The 22,632-nt window shown below is 34.0% G+C and overlaps 2 protein-coding genes across 3 annotated transcripts; one reads left to right on the plus strand and one right to left on the minus strand.

The window, feature by feature from the left end:
* The first annotated feature begins 13,360 nt into the window (after window positions 1-13,360).
* Window positions 13,361-16,222, plus strand: LOC110424453 (basic helix-loop-helix (bHLH) DNA-binding superfamily protein). Of its 2 annotated transcripts, XM_021439017.2 has the most exons (3): window positions 13,361-14,136; window positions 14,308-15,124; window positions 15,191-16,222. In XM_021439017.2, the coding sequence occupies exons 2-3, from the start codon at window positions 14,323-14,325 to the stop codon at window positions 15,745-15,747; spliced, it is 1,359 nt and encodes a 452-aa protein (XP_021294692.1). In that variant the 5' UTR covers window positions 13,361-14,136; window positions 14,308-14,322; the 3' UTR covers window positions 15,748-16,222. The 2 variants fall into 2 exon arrangements, with proteins under 2 accessions (XP_021294692.1, XP_089641031.1); XM_089784905.1 differs by having other exon boundaries at window positions 14,308-16,222.
* Window positions 16,223-17,992: 1,770 nt separating this feature from the next.
* On the minus strand, window positions 17,993-21,798 carry LOC110424413 (putative leucine-rich repeat receptor-like serine/threonine-protein kinase At2g19230). The gene is given in 13 exon segments (XM_089784906.1): window positions 17,993-18,413; window positions 18,522-18,708; window positions 18,781-18,843; window positions 18,936-19,053; window positions 19,127-19,350; window positions 19,413-19,582; window positions 19,828-19,908; window positions 20,000-20,071; window positions 20,153-20,224; window positions 20,306-20,438; window positions 20,539-21,014; window positions 21,100-21,640; window positions 21,723-21,798. Coding segments are annotated over 13 exon segments (2,634 nt in total).
* Window positions 21,799-22,632: the final 834 nt, after the last annotated feature.

A 22,632-nucleotide genomic window follows, 5' to 3' on the forward strand; every position in this document is an offset into this window, starting at 1 on the left:
CCTTTCCACCAAGCTGGATTGCAACAAATCAAAATAAGTCAAAGTGCCTGGCTTTTAATGGTGAGCCACATGAATACCAATTTTGAATAACTCCAAATGAGATTAAGGGTACTTACCTTGTAAAGCCTAATACTAGATAGGAGAGAAACAATTAGACCTTTTTTTTAACTAAAAGACGCCACAACATAATTGACAACGCCAAAGTACACCAATTGACGCCAAAGGCACCAAGCCTTAAGATAGGTGCAATTCATAGGGTTTATTATTTTAAACTAATTTATAGGGTTTCAAACAACAACGGTTTAAAGTGTGACACTCAAGCAAAAAAGAAAAACAATGATCGAATAGTTTAGAAGAAGAATCAAAAATTGATTCTCTGGGTTTTGAAACCTTTTCAAAATTTTCTTCATAAACTGCTCAAGGTTTTGTGGAAGATTTGTAGTAATTTTGTAGTGCTAGTTGTGCCCTCAATTTGCAGCATAAGTCTAGGCACTTGAATTAATCCCTAATTCTTATAGGATTTTGCATAACCTTTATGCTAATTGTAAAATTACCTAATACTAATTGAGCTATTAAATTAAGTCCCTAAAGTTCTCAAATTCTTTCGATTAGGTCCAATTTAATTAACCTCTTTTCACATTCTCAATTAACTTTCTTTAATGTGTGTGACTAATTAGGTTCTTAACATTTTGACAAGAAATATTAACTACAATCCAAGTCAAAACTAGGATTACCTAAATCAAACTCTTTCGCATTCATCATCAATTTCTAATTGATTAGTTCATATTTATAAGTTAAAATTGATATATAACAATACATCATAACTATCTAAATACTAAAAAAAGTCATAGTGGTTTGACTTAATCTTTCATTGCACAGTCTTGTAGTGTAATAATTATCCCTTCGTCGTCTAATATCTCAATAAGACTTGAAGCATGTTGCAGTGTCTCTTTTAATTTTGTGTTTACTATTTTAGTATTTTATCCAAATAATCAAACTAGCATAAGAGTGTAAACAAACTCATTTGTTGACATCTCTAATTGGCTAAGCCTACAACTTCCGTAAGCTATTACTTATCAAAACACAGTGGGATATTCCCCTTATATTCACTTAAGGCAATGAATCCTTTATAAATCATTGACTTACCTGCATATATTTCATATTATACCCAATATCGATCTTTTTTTAGCATGTTTGGCTAGGATCACTTTAATCAATATCAAAGCATAGCACTCGAACCATACATAAGGTAACCAAATGATCTTAAGTCTAAAGATCACTTATACATTAGTAACATGAGATTTACTTTATAAACATTTGAGTGCTATACCAAATGACATTCTCATGATGAGTCATACTTAGTGAACTTGTTATTTAATAAACACCCATATGTTAGTTCAAGTATTCACAAACTTTAATTTATAAGATCGATTATTTACTTATAAATGAGAAACATAACCATATGCTAGTTTCTATGTTTTATCAATATCGTTTTTTATTTTAATAAAACTTTTGAATAGGAATGGTTGAGGAATAATGTTTTGATGTAATAAGATTTTCATAATTATAACTCCTAATGATACCTTTTGCAAAGTACATGACACTCCATAGACTTTATTTCAACTAATCAACTTTATCAAATTTTTAGAAATAATGAATACCATTAATAAATGATAAATGTTTAAATACAAATTCTAGCTTTGCATAACCAACAGATTTCCTTGCAGGACATACAACTACACTATCAGCAAGGCCTTAAATGTTCGGACTGGTAGTTAAGATATATGGTCTCCCCCACAACCTGAATGGATCAAGATACATTATGAAGGGATTTATGATGGAAAGTTTACTGCGGTAGGCAATGGAATTATAGCAAGAAATGGATAGGCTCAAATTTTGGCAGGAATAGGGAGGGCAGTAAATGCTAAGGACGACAACTAGCTCAAGCTCTGGCTCTAAGAGGAGCTCTATTAACTACTAGGGAAAGTTGGAAGAGTTTTTCTTGTCAAAGGTGGCGCTTATGAAATAGAAAGGAAGGGTATACCCAAGTTTTGGAAGATTGCTCCCATTGTTTCCAGATGTTAAAGTAACCTTTGCAGAAGTTTCAGGAAGCAAAGATTGGTTTCATTATGCGTAAAGCTAATAAAGCTACTTACTGGGTGGCTATGCAGCAGCCAATCGAGACAGGGGATGTGCCTAGATGGGTGGGTCAATAGATGTTCATCTTCTTTGTTGTTCATTGTGTGTTATTATGGCCTCCCTGTGCCTCCTTTACGTTGAGGGTCATGAGTTGTAAGGCGAAGTAGGATTTCAACTTTGGAGGGTTGGGATAAAATATTACATATTTTATATAATTAAAGGATGAGTAGAAGACACTAAATAGAACCCCTTTGATAGAAATATAAGGTAATTAAAAAGCATGTGAAAAGTAATTGGATAAAAAATGTAATTTTTTTCACAACGTGAAAAGTATATAATTTCAAACATTATTGTTCATATCGCATATAAAGAATTGAATAAAAATTAAAATATAACTAATAATTTTGTTTAAAAATGTAATATAAGTTGCTAAAAGGGTGATTAAGAAATAAAAGAAGAAGAAAGAAAGTTGAGTCCATAATTTATTTCGTATGCAAAATGAAAAAACCTAACAAATCCTTCCTGCTGAAAATGAAGGCCCATTATACCGAATAAGTCCACATGGCACACCAAAGACTTAGCCCATTTTACTGAATCGATATCGGGCTCTTACTTTGGTATTATCCTAAAACACATTATCATCTTCAATCCAAATAGCTACTTTCATTCTTTCTTTTTTTCCTAAACAAGACATGCGAAAATAAAACTATAAAGAAAATCATGAACATCCAGAAAAGGAGGAAAAAACTACACAAAAAGGGTTTAAAGTAACAAAAATCACACACCCAAAGCATGAATTCTTGAGAAGGAGATTCAAACTTGTAATTTGACTTTTGCCCTTGACTTGTTCAATTGCATAGTGTACTTTGTATAAAGCAGTGTTCTTGAAAATTCTCAAAACATAAAAATAATGGTTAGAGTACTCAAATAGTCTCTGTATTTATACATTTTTATCAATTTGATCCTTATACTCAAAATCTGGTTAATTTAATTTCTCAATTTTAGAAATTAGAACAATTTAGTCCATCCCTTAATACCATCTAATTTTATCGTTAGAAGTGATGATGTTAGTGCTGACGTAAAGTTGATGTGACTATATCACATGACATTGACATGTTGATGTAACAGTGTTATCAAGAAAAACTTTTTTAAAAAAAAGTGCTACATCATAGGGATTAATTAAAGTAAAAATGTATAATATATGGATTAAATTGAATAAAATTGAAGTGTTTAAAGACTAAATTAAAAAAATATATATTTGAAAAATACAAATCTTTGATTAGATGGTACATATACTTATTAATAAGCTAAATGTTTAAGTATAAAAAATTTATTGTTTTAAGAAATATAATATAACTATTTTCTTGCTTGATTATTTAATTCCATAATAAGTACATTAATTTATTTTCTTTACAAAAATTAAGTTTAAATTCTCCTTCTATAAAAAAAATTCAATATTTTATAGAGATGTATTTTTATAATTATTATGATTAAAATCATTATCACTTAAATTTTCATTTTTTATTAAACTTGATATTATTTTTGTTAATCCATTTATAACAAGAAATAAAAAGATTTAACTGATTTTTTAAAAAATATATATATAACTAAAGTAAGCCCATTAAATATTTTAACGACAAAATAATTTGTCAAGAAATCATCTCAATTTACATTGTGATTTTGAGTTCTTAACAAAATATCTACTTCTTTCCAAGTATTTTGTTTACATTAGAATTAAATTTAAGTTATTAGTGCCAAAAGCCAGAAGCTTGATTCTAGCTATGATGTCAATTGGACAATTTAAGAAAAGAAAACATAAAAATTTGATTGAGATTGGAGCAAAAGAGACCACAAAATTACTCCAACATTTCAAACTTCATGAATTTAGTGTAATACAATCTTTAATAATATACAAATAACTCTATAAAATATTATAAAAATTTTATAAAAAGCAAAGTCAAACTTACTTTTTATAAAGAAGATAAATTAATATACCTATTATGGAATCAAATAACAAAGTGAAAAATATTTATATATATTTCTCAACACAATAATTTTTTAACATTGAAATATTTGACTCATTGATATGAATTTTAGAGTTTGCTTAATGTAGGCCATCTTTGGACCGTTTTAGCTTTTCAAGCTAACCTTGATATATTTTTATCCCTAGTATACCTTTTTTAGTCTAATTTCCATTTTCTTTGTTTAACCACATAATAATAAATCTAGCTTTAAAATAAAATTTTCAATTTCACAACTCTCGCTCCTAAACATGTATATTGATTTAGGAAATATATATTGAACTAAATGTATATGGTAGAAAAGTGATGTTGATGTGAAAAAAGTTTAAAATATTAAAATCACCCCACTACTTACAATACAAAGAAATAAGTTTGGGGATGTAAAATTGTAGAGTTGTGGGAAAAAAAATTTTTAAAAGAAGAAAAAAATTATAATAAAATGTTGAACAAAAAAAAAAGTTCAAATGTGGAAGAAATGGTGTATGTGGAGAAAAGGAAAATAGAGCCTTATATAAGCCTTAGAATAATTATGTGTTTAGGTGATTTGAGCCATATTATATCTTTTATCTTACCTTAACCTAAGCCATACAGTATAAGCTTTATAAAATCGTATTGATCCCTAGATTTGTGTTAGTTTACATTAGTGGAAAGGGAGATGAAAAGTAAACTTAAGGAGTTTTAGTACTTATTTGAATTTTGTGTTGACATAAACTTAACCAGATATCATAATATTCTTAGTAAAAGATTTCACACATACATGAAAATCCATTCGAAAATGTGCTTGCATTGGACTTAAAACATAAATTTAAATGATGCTTATATTTTTCTTTAAGTTAAAGATTGATAGACATATTTTTGAGAAAATTATGAAAGATCGTTGAACTTGGTGCACTTTATCTCTAGTAGTTGTTTTATTTATTTAACAGTAAATTAACTTAAACTTCCTAAGAGTACAAGTAAAATTAAAAATAACTTAACCTAACTTAACTTAATGCGTAAGTAACCTAAATAATATAGTCTTGTATCAACATATTTTGTTTCGGTCAGCATTGATCAACAGGTTAAGTAGTCCATATCCAAGAATTTTCCTTGAGGAAGTGAACATTCACTGTGCAAAAGTATGTAAGAAACCTGTTTATCGAATTAAACAGAGATACTTTTTTAACATTGACAACATGCTGAAACAGTTAGGTAGCGTTTTGGTATGAGGGAAGTAGTAGCACATTCCCTATAATATGCTTAATTAAATTACATTGCAATATTTGTTTTACAATAGATCACTGTAATGTAATCACATTACAGCCAAGGGATGTAATGTGATTGCAGTCCAAAACTAATACAATCACATTACATTATACTCTACAATGTTCTTAAAGACATTTTTACCTTTCAACTTTATTACCTTATTAAAAATATTTTATAATGTTATAATTAAAATAAAATATATAATATAAGAATCAAAAATTAAAATAAAATAAAATATAACAAATTAAAATTTATACAATATAGGTAAAATAAATTAAAATAAAATATATCATATAAAAATTAGATTAAAGAAATAAAAATAAAATATATAAGATTATAATAATAAATGAAAAAAATATATGACATTAAAAATATATTTAAAAGATGATATTATATAAAAATTAACAATAAAAAATATAAGTATATTGAACTTACATTTTAATAAATAAGGGCAATTTTAAAAATTAACATTATATTCCCCACAAAGTACTTATAAACCAAACGCTGTAATATTATCTTCCTTGCATTTTAATTATTATTTTGCTTGTATATCAAACACTGTAACGTTATTTTCCCTATAATCACATTACTTGCAATCACATTACTTACAATCACATTACCTGTAATCATATTGTATTGTAAAGTATCAAACGGCACCTTAGGTCAATGTAAGAATAGCATTAAAGAAAAATTAAGATCTTTGGGATTTTCGAAGCATTGGACACTTTAGCTTTAAATTTTTCTATTATTCTGTATACTTGATCTAATATTTTTATTTTATCTTCTTGTAATTTTCTAACTTGGAGAACAATATGCAAATAATATTCATTTTCAGCCTCAAAAAATTTTTGGACATACAAACTGTTCTTGGAATTAATGATTTGTGATGCTACAGGTAATGTCTGCTTTCTTCTTTACGGAAAGATGATGGAAATGTTGAATGAACCATCATCATGGAATTTTGATGTTCAGGGTGGAGCATATAGTTGATGTTTCTACATCAACGATAATGCTTTTGAGGATTGATTGTCTATTCCTAATATTCCAGGTTTTTAATCCCTTGTTTTGATTAAGTAGAAAAATGTATACCATTGAATTTCTTTGATTCTAGTTTAAATTTTCAAACCTTACAGGTTCTTTTAGGTTTTGCTGCTCTGCTTTGCATCATGCACTCATGGGTGGAAAGGTTACTCACTGAAAATTGCTGGATGAAGATCGAATAAATGGGAAACTTGTTTTATAATTGCATTGTGAAACAGGGTTTTCGGAGTAAGGACAACGGATCCCCTTTGTAGCTCAAGTTATGTAGTACTGTGTAGGGATGTGATTGTACGTAGGCCGCAATATAAGGCTTTTAGATTGAAACTGCCAGAGTCAAGTAGGGGACTAACAAAGATTTTGAAATTTCGTAACGGAACTTAAGGAAACAGGTTTTGGGCATAAATTTCTGGTGATAAAAGGGTATGAAAAAATCGTCATCTACATGGTAGGGACAAAATGGAGGCTTCTTCAGAATGGTTTTAGTGGAGAAGCAGGAATTGAATATAATAGTGCAAGATTTTTTTTCAACTTTGGAATTGCATCATGAAGTCAATAGCTTATCTTCTACCGGCAATGGAGCTTGGTCAGTAATGTGGATGTTTCTTTGGTTTGACTAGTATGACTTTGTGAGATCAAGAAACATGCCTTATGGTTTATGAATAGAAGCATTTATTATTGTAGGTTGGCTGGGATCTCTAATTGTATGGCTCTCTTAGGACGTTTCCAGATTGCAGTTGCACTGGGACCTGTCTCAAGTTTTGTTCAAATTAAAGGGACAAAAAAAAAATCCTTTTCAAGCTTCCTTGTCATCACTAAATAGGTTTATTTTTTTATTTTTTCTATGTACGTCTTTATGAGTGATGAACCTTCTGTCATATCACATTGATAGAGACTGCATCCATTCCTAGCATTTCCTTGTCAAGATTTTTCATGCAAGAACTCTGTCCTAAACAAAACTTGTCCTATATTGATCCAAGGTATTGTTTCTACTTCAATCACCTAAAGTCTGCGGGATGCTTTTCCTGGGAATGCTAATGGTGTGGTTTTCCCCCATAGTGGCATTGAACATATAGTTTATCATGCTTCGAAAATGTTTTCATTTAAACCGATTTCAAAGTGATCATCTGTTGAAAGCGAAGCCTTAATTTGTCTTTGTAGATAGCCTCAATGCAAGAGGGAACAGTTCTGCAGAAGATTTTTTTTTTTTTGAGTAACTAATATTTCTACTGGCCTTTCAAAAACAAAATTATTCCCACTGGAAAAACGGGGTCTGTTATAGGGAAGAAGGATGGTTTCATCTTCTCAATTAAAGAGCATTGCAAGTAATTCTCTCTCTCTCTCTCTTGCTTGGCTGCAAATGCCCTCACTAACTCCTTCAAAAATCAATATATCAATCCAAACATGCCTCCTATTCACAAATTATACCATGCATGTTTACAGTGCTGGGATTTTGATTGGAGAGAAAGGACTACCATACAAGGCCGTTTCATGAATTTCTATGATAGTTTATCTGTCAGTATTTGTTGCTATCTACTTTGACAAATTATATTAAAATAATAGTTTATGACATTCCATGTTCACATTGATATCTTTGCCTCCAATCATTTATTTTACCTAAACATTATCACATTGCTGGTCATCACCATTGGCCTTATTAAGCAGGTCAGAAAAGAAGAAGCAATTCTAAGAGTAAGAGGTAGAATGTTAGGAAATGCATATAGAATAGAACCTCTAGATCTGCATGTAATAGAAAGCAACAAGCTGATTTACAATTTCTAAGATTTATCTTATTGGACAAGCTTTATCATATGACAAAATTTGTGCACTTCATTATTACGATTTTTTATGAATATTTTCTGTGTCCTGTCCTGTGTATCAGCAGTTTTCTGGAAACCGTACTACTACCTGCCTCAGTACAGCTGCAACCAAGAACAAGTGGCTGGATCAATGGAATTCTTGTTGAGATGGCAAATGAATTGGACAACAATTGCCTTGTTGGGTCATAGTTGCTGCTTCTAAGCCCAGCTACATTATTTGCATTTTGGCTATGCTTATAGGGACAACCTTCCTGGAAAAATATAAGTCAGCTACAAGGTCCTGCATGTGGAGCTAGCTAGAGTAGACAGAAGTGTACAATTTGCCCATTTTGCATTGTATAACCATGTTTTTCGGTAGAGCTTGCGTGGAAAATCTCCTTTCTAGACTTCAATTTCTGGATTGATGCGGTCCTGAGTGAACCTATAATGTTGTATATAATTATGCAGGGAAGGAGTATCTCCGGTAGTTAGGATCCCTTTTTTTTTTTTTTGTTAGTAGGATAATTATCTTATTTAATTTTCTGTATACACAAACAACATGGCTATGGTTTCTGGTATTATTTGGTGTCACTGCATATTGCCATATCAATGTACATGGAGCCTTAGAGCATTGCATTTGATCCCCACTAGCACTTTTCTGATAAAAATCTTGAGTATATTAAGAAAATCGTTTGTAAATTAATTTCACTTATTGATATACAATAAAATAATTAATTAAAAATATTTTAAACAAATTAAATAACTTTGACATAGTTAAAATATAAAATATAATTCTTTTAAATCGAAACGTACTTAATCTCATATCGTATTCATATTGTGTTATTGTATTATATATAAAATTATTAAATTTATAATCCTCAATAAATTAGAAGCGAATCAAACTAACAGTATCTTAGTCTAATCACAATGACATTCACGAATGTTTGAACAAATAGAAAGTAATAAAGAGAAGGCAAAGCCAGATATCTTTTAGCAGTTTTCATACCAAAATAAATTGAGGTTAGAAGTGCATTATTACCTATGGAAGTAACCAAGTATGAAATGCAAGAACAAAGTTCTCATTATTTGGGGCCTACAATTATTACAAATAAAATTGAAAAATATGTGATGGTGTGGGCCTAGTGTGTCCTGAACGTGGCGGTTGGCATCATGATTCATGACCCTGAACGATCCAGCTTGGGAATTCTCGGATCATATTCACAATAATCACCACAAATCTACAATGCTAGTTCAAGAAAACGTTGGGGACAAGGACCCTTCGTTTCGGAAGATAGAAGGGGACCTCAACCCCCATGGGCCTTTGCCCCTTTCTGGGTTGTTGAACGGAAGGCCATTAAATGTGACAAACCTTCTGTCCATGCATGCACACCAAAACCTCGCTGCCACCGACTTGAACGGACGGATCTTATCAACCGCGACATTTCGTTGTCATTGTTAATACACCTCTCCGACTACAACGACGCCGGCGACCTTGGTCGCGTTGATCTTTTCTTATCCTTGATTTTTGGCCGACATGCGGCATTGATGGCTACATATATACACTCAAGTTGATCATGTCTCAGAGACTTGAGCGTTGGGAAATGACCGTAAAGAATGGGCTAATTCTAATTAGCTGACCCCGTTTACCTGGGGCCGGCGATTTGGCAAAGTTTCCACGTCTTTCAGAAGCTGGGCCATGCCAGCTTCAATGGACCACCATTTTGCGTTTGCTTAGTGCCAATGTTCAAATGGGATCTTCTTTGTCTATTTCTAATTCAAATTTAAATATTTGTAAATTTTTTATGTAAATTTAAATATTTAAATATTCAAATTTATGCGTTAATTTAAATATTTGTAAATTTTTTATGTATACGAAACTAATTAACAAATTTTATATATGTAAAATCCATGTGTCCTTCTTTTAGTCAAAACTCACCAACGTTCAAAATGTTCTTTCTTTGTCTAAGAACGTACGAGGATAACTACAAAAATCTTGGTGTCATTCATGTCTTTCGAGCAATATTTCACTTTTATTTGTAACTATTAAAACTTAACTATTGCATTTGTGATTTTCAAAGATATTTTAAATTTATTTTTGTTTTTATCAATTGTCATTAAAATGTTCAAAGGAGAATATATTTTACTTTTAAGCTCGGATTTATGTTAGGTAGTTTTGAGATGACATTTTTCGTTTAAGTTTTAAAGGTAATTTGATTAAATAAATAAATTTAAAACTTAAGAATAAAAAATTAAATTTTAAAGATAATTGAATAAAGATGAAATATTACATAAATGTCTATGGTATACTTTATATTAAAAAATCTTGTTAGTTAAATTTTCTTAAATAAAAATGATCCAAACACATGTTTCAGGGACACTTTGATAAGTAACACAAGATACACATGAAAATTTTTAATTTTTTGATTTAAATGAAGGTTAAAAAACCTTAATATGCTGATAAAGAAGAAGAATCGAGCAGAAGAAATCCACATCAAAGATGATAAAGACGCAAATCACAATCCCAACCGATAATGTTTAAAAGTTTGGAGGTGTAGATTGGGCCATCAGCATCATCTTCATTCAATACTCAATCATGGGAGAACCATTGGTCCTCACCGTCCAGCTCTTGGCTGTTTAGATTTCCCCCACGTGGGAGGTGGCTATCCGTTTAGGCCACCACCCAATCATCTTGCGACACCTATGATCCGGGAGGTTGCGCTCACGTGTTGAGTCAGCAATGACAGACATGAGAAGAGAGAGAAGAAAGCGTGGCGGATGATGGAGCCCACCCCAACCAAAGTAGCACACGAAAACGGTTAGGATTTTGCAGAAATAACGCGGGAGGATATCATAGCGGCATTAATTGAGACTTTGACATTGTTACGATGGGACCAACGTCCCATCGGAGTTTTCCTTTCACTTTTTTTGAACTTTGGCTGCCTGATTAACGCTCTTGATGTGGTTGTTCACAGTAAAAACTGCTACATAAGAGTACATTGGAACTTTACTTTGAATTTTTCAATTTTTTTGGGATTTTTTTTATAGTTCGGTAAAATGTATATGTAATTATTTACATTTTAAATAATTATGACTTTAACTTTCTTAAAGGATGATTTTATTTTAAGAAATATATATTTTGGGTTTTGTATATGCATTAAAATCACTATATTTAAGGTAATCAATTGAAATAAAAAACTTTACATACAGTTGCAAAATTAACCAATGTGAAAGGATCACTAGACTCTAACTTAATTCACTTAATAAGACAAAAGTTTCATTGCCATTAAATTTTGTGCTTCCCCCACCCCCCTTGTTTTTTTTCCTTATATACTAATATATACTAGAAACAAAAATATCAATAATTTTGCAAAGAGCAAGTAAAATGAATAGGACCATTAATCTAAGTTTTGCTTGACAGATGAATTAAGCAACATATGAAAAACTCCATATTGTTTAAATTAGTAAGGAAGAAAATGAATTTCACCATTCATGTAATATATGATATACTTAATTGTCATCATTCATAAAAAAAAAAATACTAGGACATATATATTTTAAGCATGGATCAAATATTCACACCCCTCTTACGTATGCAAACAGTATTCATGCGAAAGGCCATGTAAAGATGTGGAAATATTCATCCCTGAGTGCCAGTACTTGACATTTTCCACGAAAATGACCATTAAAGTCCATTTTTCCCTGCCCTTCCCAGGTTCCCTAATTAACAAGTAGTTGCAATCGGGTGGTTAAGGGAATCAAACGTACGCCATATTGTCATAGAAGAAGATGGACCAAATGAAAATAGGAGTTGGTAAAAAGTGATCAATTCGCCATTGGAAATTGGTGGCACCAAAAATTATTGATGAAGATCCGCCGATTGAAGTTTGAGATGGCAGCATGATTTTCCATTAAGGTCAGAGTTTGGTAATTGTGACAGGAAAAATTTGAAGAGTCAACTAACCTAAACAGTCCAGTCCAGGCCTAAGGAATAACGAGTCTCTGTCAATCCGACTGAGATTTGACAGCAACTCCAGTTTCGACTTTATACTTAAAACGGTCATTTAATGCTCCTTCATTATTTGTTGGTCCTCTCTCCCTTCCTCTCCTCCTTTTGTTTTGTTTTATATAGGTTCGTGCTAAGTAGGATTGGAATTCAACTTTCAAGTTGGTATATTTCTTTTCCATTCCTTGTGTATGTATTTTTTAACTGATCAACTTAATCCGCCTAGTGACTTGAAAATTAGTTGTTTTTGTGAAGAAATATGATGTTCCAAACTAAATCTTGTCACTTGTTCTCTGCAGATTTGGTGAAGAAAAACATGAAGGAGTTGATAATGGGGAGAGATATGTGTAAAGGTTGGGATCAAAAGGAAATGCTATGGGAACCCATTCGCTGAGCTGTAATGATGGGCCGCATGTGGGTAGGACTCAGAACCCAGATACTCTTTTCTTTTCTTTCTTTTATCTCTCTTGCAAGCGCAAATATCTGCATATAATAAACTGAAAAAGAATAGGAGAAAATATAGGATGGTTGAAGAGACAAAATTCCATCAGCAACTTGCCTGTGCTATCTTGTTCCTCTGACCCTCTGACTGCCCTGCCCTTTGCCTGCCAATATCATTTTAATTCTTCTGACTTCCCCAGTCCCACTACTCTTTTTATGCTCAAAATGGCAATCCTAAGAAATGTAACCGCAGAAACTTTTCAGGTTTCAACCTTTTTCAAATACTTTACTGTCCTCTCACGGTTTACCATGTTCATCAAAATTTACTGATGAATTCAGTAGAAATGTTGAAATTCAGGTAAGCATAGGGTCATTATCTAAGAGTAGTTTAACATATATGGTAACAGCATGATACATGTAATTACTGTTCGACTGAAGTGATAGTTTTCCAAAGTCTCGTGAGCATTAAAACTGCTATGTGGTACCAGAGATATATTTCTAGAGAACAGTACTCAAAACGCAAGAAGTAATTAAAAGAAACTTCAGTAGAAAGTGCAAGCAGGAATACTAGTCATGATTAAAACTATGATTAATGGAAAGCTTTTAGAAAGAGAGTGGTTCCCTTAAAAGATGCTTGCTTTGACTGCCGTGTTTACTGAAACTTTACAGCGCGCATGGACTAGCATGAGCAACCAAAAGGATGTCAGAGCTTTTCCCCACTAGAAAGAGAACAAAACCATATAAAATTAAACAAAAGATTATCTATTAGGTAAGATTCAAAATGCTTCTCTGGTGTCTCATGCTCCCCATCTGCAGAAATATACTCTTACACACCCACCAAACTGACCAAAAAGCCTTATCTTTCTCAAAACCCACCTTACACCTCCTTTCAACTTATGAAATTATATTTTATTTAGCTCCCCTTTTTCCTTGTATTCTACATTATTCAGGTCCTTATAAAAAGCATTTGTTCTATTACAATATTGGTCTTTTTATTCTTCCTATCTATATAAGCATGCGTTTAAACATAATACCGTGTCAATACTATTTCTCCAGGACAGCTCAAGGTAAATATCTTCCCTCAACTCTATATATAAGCACCAAACTTTTTATGCATACATGAATTTTAGTTATGCTTTCCAGGATTACAATCATGTTTATCTTTTGTTGGAGGATTTATTGGGGCAATTTCTTCCATTTTATTTCTCTTGATATACAGGACAGACTTCAGTTGCCAAGACTGACGCTAGCAAGGGTTGTTTTGTTCATGATCATATTTTTCATGATCAAGAACTAAAGACGACGGTTAGTGCCAGTTCCAGATTATACAGAAAGTGATATTAAGCTGAGGTTTGATCCAACTTTGTCTCTGCTAAAAGACTTACAGCAAAAATTCCTCACTTGGCTTCTTTTGGCAAGCTAACCTGAGTGCCAGCTGTATCTGGATTTGGTAAGTACTTTTACTCAAAGTTCCATCAACTATCTTTCATCTCTATTTTCTTTGCAATAAAATGATAAACTGCAATAGAACCTTGCATTTTATCAGGTTTCTTATTGTTTAGCTGATAGTTTTCTGTCCTTGGATTATAGATTTTGAAGTAATTTTATTTTCTTGGAACAGAGAAAAATTTCATCCATGGATGGCTTGGGATGGGATGACTCAGAAGTTGTAGCAAACTCATTGCCTGTGTGGAACAGTCAGCGAAATGATATAGAAGACAGTTTCTTAATGTCCAACTCAAATTCCTCCATGTATGGCGGCAAGATGGATCTGCCAGAAGATATCTTCAATCCAGTTCAAGAACTCCAGAAAGCGGAGCCTTCTCGTGTAAATCCAGATTCAGATATAGTAAGGGAAATCGTTCAGCAACAAGTTTCTGAACTAGATTCAGTAAACGTTGCCTCAAACTTTAATATGTTGCAGCGTCAAGGAGTAAGGTTAGCAGCGGATACAAGCCTCCTGAAATCTGCCAACTGGGGAGATGCTTTATCACAAGAGTTGTACTCTTCTGCTTTGATGAAAAGAGCTTATGGTTTGAGCACATCAAATGCTTCGATTTCTGATATTGGCATGGCGGTTCAATCACAAGTCATAAATGGTTTGCGAAATGGAAAGGCTGGGGCTACAACAACTGGTTCTCTTGAGTCCTTTGATTGCTTGCTCTCAGCAAGTAATAGCAACACTGATACATCAGTTGAAGATGATGGGATTTCCATGATTTTCTCAGACTGTAAAAACTTGTGGAATTTTGCTGCTAGTAGTGCAGTTTCATCAGGAGAGTCCGAAAACAATGGCTCAAATACCGGAAGCAAAGATTTCAACTGTCCTGTAAATGAGCTTGACGAAACATTGTCCCAGAGTTCTTCGGATCGGTACTTCAAAAATGGCAAACTATCACAAACAAAGCCGAGTTTTTCAAAGAGAGGCAGTGATCAAAGTGAGTTTAAAGTTGGTCTAAATTGTGGTTACTTTAATCTTCTTCAGACTGACTCTTCTGCCACAGAAGGTGGTTTTAGGCTCATTCCTGAGAACCCACCAAAAGCAAAGAAAGCCAGAACAGAAAAGCGCCCTAGCTCATCGAACATCAATTTTCAACAGCCAAGTTCATCAGTATCTTCTTCCATTGAGGAACCTGATCCAGAAGCCATTGCGCAAATGAAAGAGATGATTTATCGAGCTGCAGCCTTTAGGCCTGTGAACTTAGGCTTGGAAGTGGTGGAAAAACCAAAGAGGAAGAATGTGAGAATATCAACTGATCCTCAAACTGTTGCCGCAAGGCAAAGGAGGGAGAGGATAAGTGAGAGAATTAGGGTTCTGCAGAGGCTGGTTCCTGGTGGGAGCAAGATGGATACAGCATCAATGCTTGATGAGGCTGCAAACTACCTTAAGTTCCTCAGGTCCCAAGTCAAGGCACTAGAAAACCTAGGCCACAAACTTGAGCCGATGAATTGTCCTCCTACCAATCTTGCCTTCTCTTCTTTACCAATCAACCACTCTCTTCCCATGCAAACTCATTTGCCACTCCTTAACCTTAATCATATCCAACACCCGCAGAGTTGAAAAAACTATTCCAAAGCCTATAAAAGAAATCCTAACCACATGATTCCTCAGTCACGCTCATCATCGTTTCATAATTCATCATTAATGATTAACATGCAAAAACTTTTTCGCAGCCTCATAGCTAGTTTTAGGACTATACTAGAAAACTAATCCAAATCCCTTGATCATCATTTTCGTCATTGCATCTACTGTAATCAAGAGATAAAAAGTCTTGGTAATGATAGATTTCCTGATTATCACCACCATTGTATCCACCACCCAAAAGCAGAAAGGGAGTGTTATGATCAGTTCTATTTCCACCATCGTGTTTGCTGCTTCCACTTTCAGACTTAAGATAATTGGAGTGGAACAGCAAAAAAGAAGGGTGGAAATAGCATAGTTCTTGTCCACCTTTTCATATGAAAAGGCTTAGCAATTATAGCACCTATGATTAAGATCAAGGGCTAGAAAGTGATAATCAATTTAGTACTCTTGTTTAATGTATTCTGTGTACTTAAAAGCTTCCTTTTCCTTGGAGATCTTTATGATTGGTTTTTTTTAATGTGTACTTTGTTTAGCTAACCAAAGCAAGAAACATTCTCTAAAGATATGTGAGCCCCCGGCCAGTGGTCCTGTCTCCTTGATTCAACCCAAAGCGTGCTCTTGGGAACCACCCCCTATCCAATTGCTTAGCACATGTTTATGCTTCTTTTTTGGCAGGTGCATTTGTAATATGATTATTAAACTACTACTTCTGTTCTATACTTTATAATCCCTAGATTCAACCAATTAATGATGTTTTCATGATGATGATGGTGATATGGGGGTTTTTTTTTTTTTCATAAATTCAATTTATATATATCCTTTCCTGGTTTTGTTTGGCAGTTTCAACTTTGTCTTGAAAAGGAGAAAAAGTGGGTTTTGAGTGGAGCAAATGGGTGTTTTGTGGTTTGGATGTACATGCTAAATTTAGACAATCTGTTGAGGAAGGAGCCCAGATCTCTGGCTGGCAATTTTGTTTTTGGTTTGTCATTCAAGCTGACCACAGTTCAAAGGTCTCAAAATAACCAATTTGCGTGTGCATAAGAACATTTCTTGTTCAAGTTGGGAGAATTGACTTTGTTTGAGCGGTTGTGATTGCAGCCGTTGCTCTGGGGTGGACAGCTAGACTGCCCTGAGAGCTGACTTGTAGCTCAATCAAGCGAAATGTCATTTTCTTTACCGTGGGAACGGATAGCCGCTCTGCTGAAATTCTCTAGGTATTAGGAATTATTGGTCCTCAATCATCAGTCAGAAAATGCGGACTTCCTCAAATGCACAATTTTATTGCTTTTTATTTGACGCCTTGTGGAGTGCAAATCTTTGAACGAGTTCTTTATGTCTAAGCCTCATAATGTTTTTATGTCCATTGTTTTCCAGTTTCCATTCACACTGGATACTGGTTTCTGTTCCAAACATTACATTATAGAATTTGTTGATGATGGTCACACCCTTTTTCCTTTTTCTTAAAGTTTAAAATTTTCTTTCCCAAGAGCAAACTTGAATTACTGGACTTGCTGCTCAACTTGCAATGTGGAAATTAAGTTTATTTAAACGTCCGAAACCAGAACACTCTCCACTTTGCACAAATTGGCAACCATTGGTGCCTATCCATGGAATATAGTGTCAGATTATAACTTTCATGTTACTTTTACAAAAATGCTTTTGAAAAAGCAGAAAATGCCATGTTGCAGCCTTAGGGCACGCCATGTTTTTCATTGCGCAGTTGATATATATTAGGAAGATGCGAGATTCGATTTATTGTAAGAAAATTTATGAGGAATAAAGTCAGTGGACAACGTTGCTTCAGTCACTTGTTTGTTGGGAATCAATTATTTTTCTCCGACTTCAGCCCAACTTTCATAAAGAAATCCAATTCGGCTGAACTCTGAACTTAACTTCTCGGACCAACTAGTTTAAAAACTTCGGCCTTTATGTAACAGAATGTGGTGGTACTGGGCTTGAATTGGACGTACATGTCGAACGTTTCCCGGCCCTCATGCTACTCTATCAGGTCCATTTCAACCCCCTTCTTATGCTCAAAGAAAGAACAAAGTAAATGACAGATTTGTTTAGTTACTTTATATGCTGACTGTCCACAGTAAAAAGGCTTATCTTATGGCTTTAACAAATTTATTTGTGAGTTTTGCCTCTCAGTGATATCATTTTGTAATATCGAATAATATGAATGTACAAATAATATTGAGATCTAATATGAGTGCAACTACTACCTTCCCAATAGAATTGATTCATCATCGTCCAAATTCATGGTGATCATCTCAATCGAACCTTTTTCTTTGCTTTCATGGCCCTTTTTGTTTTGAGCAATCTCAACTGCTATACACTGATTCAATTCCATTGCTACCACATCCATGGTTAGCCTTCCAGTCCCAGCTGCAGATATGCAAGCCATTGCTACCTCTACGGTTTGCCTGACAGATTGAGTGCCAAAGTTTCCTTTTAATCTTGGATCAACTATCTTTTCAATATCTCCTTTTGCAAGCATAGAACTCAATCGTTCAACGAGATCTTTATGAGCCTTCTCAGATGTTCTTGAAATAGAAGGTTTCCCTGTGAACATCTCCAGAAGAACAATCCCAAAGCTGTACACATCAGTTTTCTCGCTTAACCTCTTTGAATCTGAATACCTGAAAGCAAAAACATGTAAATCAACCCCAAAATATTTACTCAGGTTGACTTTCATTTCAATAATTTTAACTGAGAAGCAATAAATATGATTTAAGGAAGCTACTCACTCATGACCAGGATACCCTGGTGTCCCAGCAGCAGAGGTCAAGAAAGTGCCTTCATCATTTGGAAAGGTCCCGGATAACCCAAAATCTGCTAGCTTGACTTGAAATTCATCATTTATTAAGATGTTACTGGACTTCACATTTCCGTGTACCATGGTGGGCTTACAATACTTATGTAGATATTCCAGTCCTGCATATCAGTTGTAGATGTTTACTAACAATGTCTAGAATGGTTGTTATGCAAACTTCTCTACATGCTTACCTTGTGCTGCATCCAATGCTACTCGTAGTCTCCCCTCCCAATTCAAGAAATGTTTGCTGCTATCTGTTGTTACAATGGATTAAAATCATAAGATGACATACCGGATGGAATGAAATTCAAGATTCCATAATCAAAGATTTCAAGCAAATATAAACCTGACAGAAGTTCCTCTAAGCTTCCATTAGCCATGTATTCATAAATAAGTCCACCTTCATTGCAATACCCAACAAGATTTATCAAGTTTCTGTGGTGAACTCCTAGAAGAAGCTTTGCCTAAGAAAAAAAAAATCATTTCTTAGTTTAACTGATGTATATGAGCTCAAGCATCAAAACTTCATATTTGTACCTCTGCCTGAAAGTGCTTGTAGCTTTGGACTGATGATGACGAAAGCATTTTCACGGCAACAGAAGTGTCATCTAAGTAACCATGGTAAACAGTTCCATGTTTTCCCTTGCCAAGAATCCTCTCCAAGTTGTTGGTAATCCTCATGACCTCAGAGTAAGTGAACAGTCGATTCTTTGACTCCAAGTCTGCGTTTGCTCTATGAAATTCACCATCCGTCTTCGCCGCTAGTGTAACTAAAAGAACTTAGCAAAATATATATTCATGTGCTTCAGACTATTAACCATACGAATACGTGATGGTCATTTACCTTGTTGCTTTCTCCTTTTAAAATACAAGAAGACAGCCAAGGCAGTGATGAGAACAAATGTAGTCACGGATGCAGCCACTGAAGCCACAACTTTCGTGTTCTTATTGTTGCATGATATTGATGAACAAAGATCTGGATTTCCACTAACACTTGAATAGAGACAGTGCAAGGTAAATGGTGAGACATGGAGTTAACTGCTAATACTTTCGTATTTCATCTAGAGGGATTAGTTTTTTTCCCAGCGAAAGGAAGGAACATGATAGACAATAATCTCTGTAATTACATTTACTCTGATTTGATTTATTAATAAGGCAGAGTACTATTTAGGTAAAAATTTATTCATCCCAATAAATTTATGACAACATATGTGTATGGTTTTAGAGAAATAGCATACCTCAGTATTAGTGAACCATCTTTTGATCTTAGGATGAGTTCAACTGGAACTGAACCTATGAGTTTGTTTTTCTTCAAATTTCTGCAAAGAGAAATAAAATTTTCTTTTTTTTTTTCTAATAAAAACAACTTCTAGGAATCTTCAAATTTTAATTTAAAATTTGCCAACTTACAGGACCCTCAGGAGTGGCAGTTTGGACAGAAAACTAGGCACTTCTCCCACTAAACTATTGTTTGACAAATCCCTAACATTGAAACAGAAATTATGAGTAGATATAGTTTCAATATGTTGTCAGCTTATCAGTTCTGTTAAAAGAGATGCTTACAGGAGTTGTAACATTGAGAGATTTGATATGTAAGGAGCTATGTTTCCTGTCAATCCACTTGAGGATAAATTCCTGATGATTTGCGTTAGTCTTAATGGCAGGGATTTGAAATCGATCAGAAATCAGCATAACCTTGAAGAAAAAAAGACTCACATGGAGATTATTCTTGGTGAATCATTGTAACTGCAGTTAAGACCGTTCCACACGTAAGCTTCAGGAGCACAAGGATCTCCTTGCCAGTTTCTCTTGATTTTATATGTTGATTGGATATTTTTAACGGCATCAACTAGAATTTTGTACAGGAAAAAATAGTTAGGACCAATCATACTAGGAGAGGACGACCATGTATACAAAATGAACAGAACATTTGGTAAGAACATATGTACCATCATCTTGGTTTGTTTGTAGTTGTGGGAGTTCGTTCACCTTGTATACCTCAATGGCATTGATTATTGGTGCAAGCGATGAATTTCTTGCTTTGTAGATTAAAAACTCGTACTCTAGTTGGCCTGTCAATGGTGATGTTTTATAGACAGTAGATGCTTCTAAATAGGCAGGAGAATGAGGTCCAGACCAATGTTGTCCGTTAAGAGATATGTTGAACTCTCTGAACTGGTTTGCTTGGAGCTTTTCAACTTCAGCAAAGTACATATAGGCATAAAATTTGTTGGTCTGATTACTTGCTTGTAAAAATAAACTCAAGGGCATGCTTTTATTTTTTGGCACTGCGGCAGTCCCCATGATAACTGATGGTGGCTTGAAATCATTTTTTTGGGAGTCAATGGAAAGCGAGGTGTTTAACTGATCCCAGGTTTGGTAATTGTAAGGCCACCAGGTACGATCATATTCATCTATTTTATACCTGAGTAATTTCCCAACTTTTAAACATGACTGCTTGAGCAATTGGCATTTAAAAGGTAAAAGAAAGCATATATAAAATAATTTACCTGAATATTTGATTAGTTGATGAAGCAATGTCGTACCGCCAATAGAGTTCCAGTGATCCGGATTGAATTTCATAGATAGAATTTCTCAACGGCCTTAATTCTATTGCTGATATGAAAGGTGTCCCAAATCCTGTGTCCACTAGACAGAGCGAGAGATAATTTGATGATGGTACATGTATGATCTCCCAGACTATCCAAGCTGATGCATCAGGCAGTTTCACGATATCCCACAAATTAGCTCCAAGATGCAGTTCAAACTCTGGCACTCTACGTTGCAGATCATAATTTCCGTAGAAGAAATTTGCTCGGATCAAATATTTATTACCTCTGCTTAGTTCTATACTGTAACAGTTTCTGATTCCTTGAGGAAAGCTTCTGACATGCTGGAGTGGCTGCCACTGGCTATCACTTAAGAATTCAGGTGACACGCTCATGCTGATGCCAGTGTCAATGAAGGCTGCATCCGATATATAGGCTAGACCGGTTTCATTTTCAGTATAGCTATAATTTTCTGGTAAACCACAATCTATATTAATGAAGCCTGGGAGACAAAGAAACAGGACTTAATTGCAAATAGTGAATCACAAATAATAAAAGCTTTTCAGACATTCAATGATTCAAACCTGGTTGATCCTGAGCATGTATCAGAAAACTACTAAGAAACGCTAATAGCAGATGTCTGAACATCCCTGGGACCATGTCTGTTTTCTCTAACTTAAGAGAATGGAGATTGGATTGGATCATCATATCATTGTTTTCACAGCCACTGTTATGGTAAACGGGAGTAATTCAGCAACTTGGTTGTTGGTTATTGCCATGTAACTGTAAGCAATGATGATGCACTCCATCAGTCCATCTGACTTCTTCAATTGGAAGATAATCATTTTATATAAGATAGATTTTCTTGTCTGCGCTTAAACTTATTGGTTTTCTGTATTATTTAAACTTTCTTGTACGCTGCGAGTAATCTGAACTGTTGTAAACTTAGACTTGGCCAAGAAAAACTAAGCAGCTGATTTTAGTACGACTACTCAAGAGAAGAAGACCTTGCTAAATGCTTAGAAAGTTCGCCCAACTTTCAAATTCAAGAATAGCTTTCAAGTCATATGGTTGATGTTAATTATTCAATCTGAGATTATCAGCATTACTTTACTTGCCTTGTTGTTAAGTGATAATGGATGAAGAACTAATGTTTGGCTCCATGAAGATATATACTTAAACCTGAACAGATTAATGGAGATTTGACAGCATGCTTCCTCTCAGTCTCTCTGGCAAGCTCATAAAAGTACATGCCTACTGCTTAACTCGTGGCTAAGATTTTGTGTTGGGTTCTGCTACAGTGGCTTTGCTTTTGGGCTCCGCCCGAAAGGTTAGGCCGGATGAACTCAGCTGCCTCTTGCCGCTTTCATTATTCTTTTATCTAAATTATTTTATTTTATGATCATACCGTAAACTCCTCAAAATTAGTACTTTTTGGGAGATAAAGTCACACCTTAACTGTATGGGAGCACGTCCAGGGGCTTAGACATACAT

This window comes from Theobroma umbraticum, unplaced genomic scaffold (genome assembly GCF_002168275.2).
Source record: "Theobroma umbraticum cultivar Fairchild unplaced genomic scaffold, ASM216827v3 scaffold_204.0, whole genome shotgun sequence".
NCBI classification, from domain to species: domain Eukaryota; kingdom Viridiplantae; phylum Streptophyta; class Magnoliopsida; order Malvales; family Malvaceae; genus Theobroma; species Theobroma umbraticum.

What these genes read in the sequence shown, in the direction of transcription:
- LOC110424453 (XM_089784905.1), top strand. Translation starts at nt 14,323, where the DNA reads ATGGATGGCTTGGGATGGGATGACTCAGAAGTTGTAGCAAACTCATTG.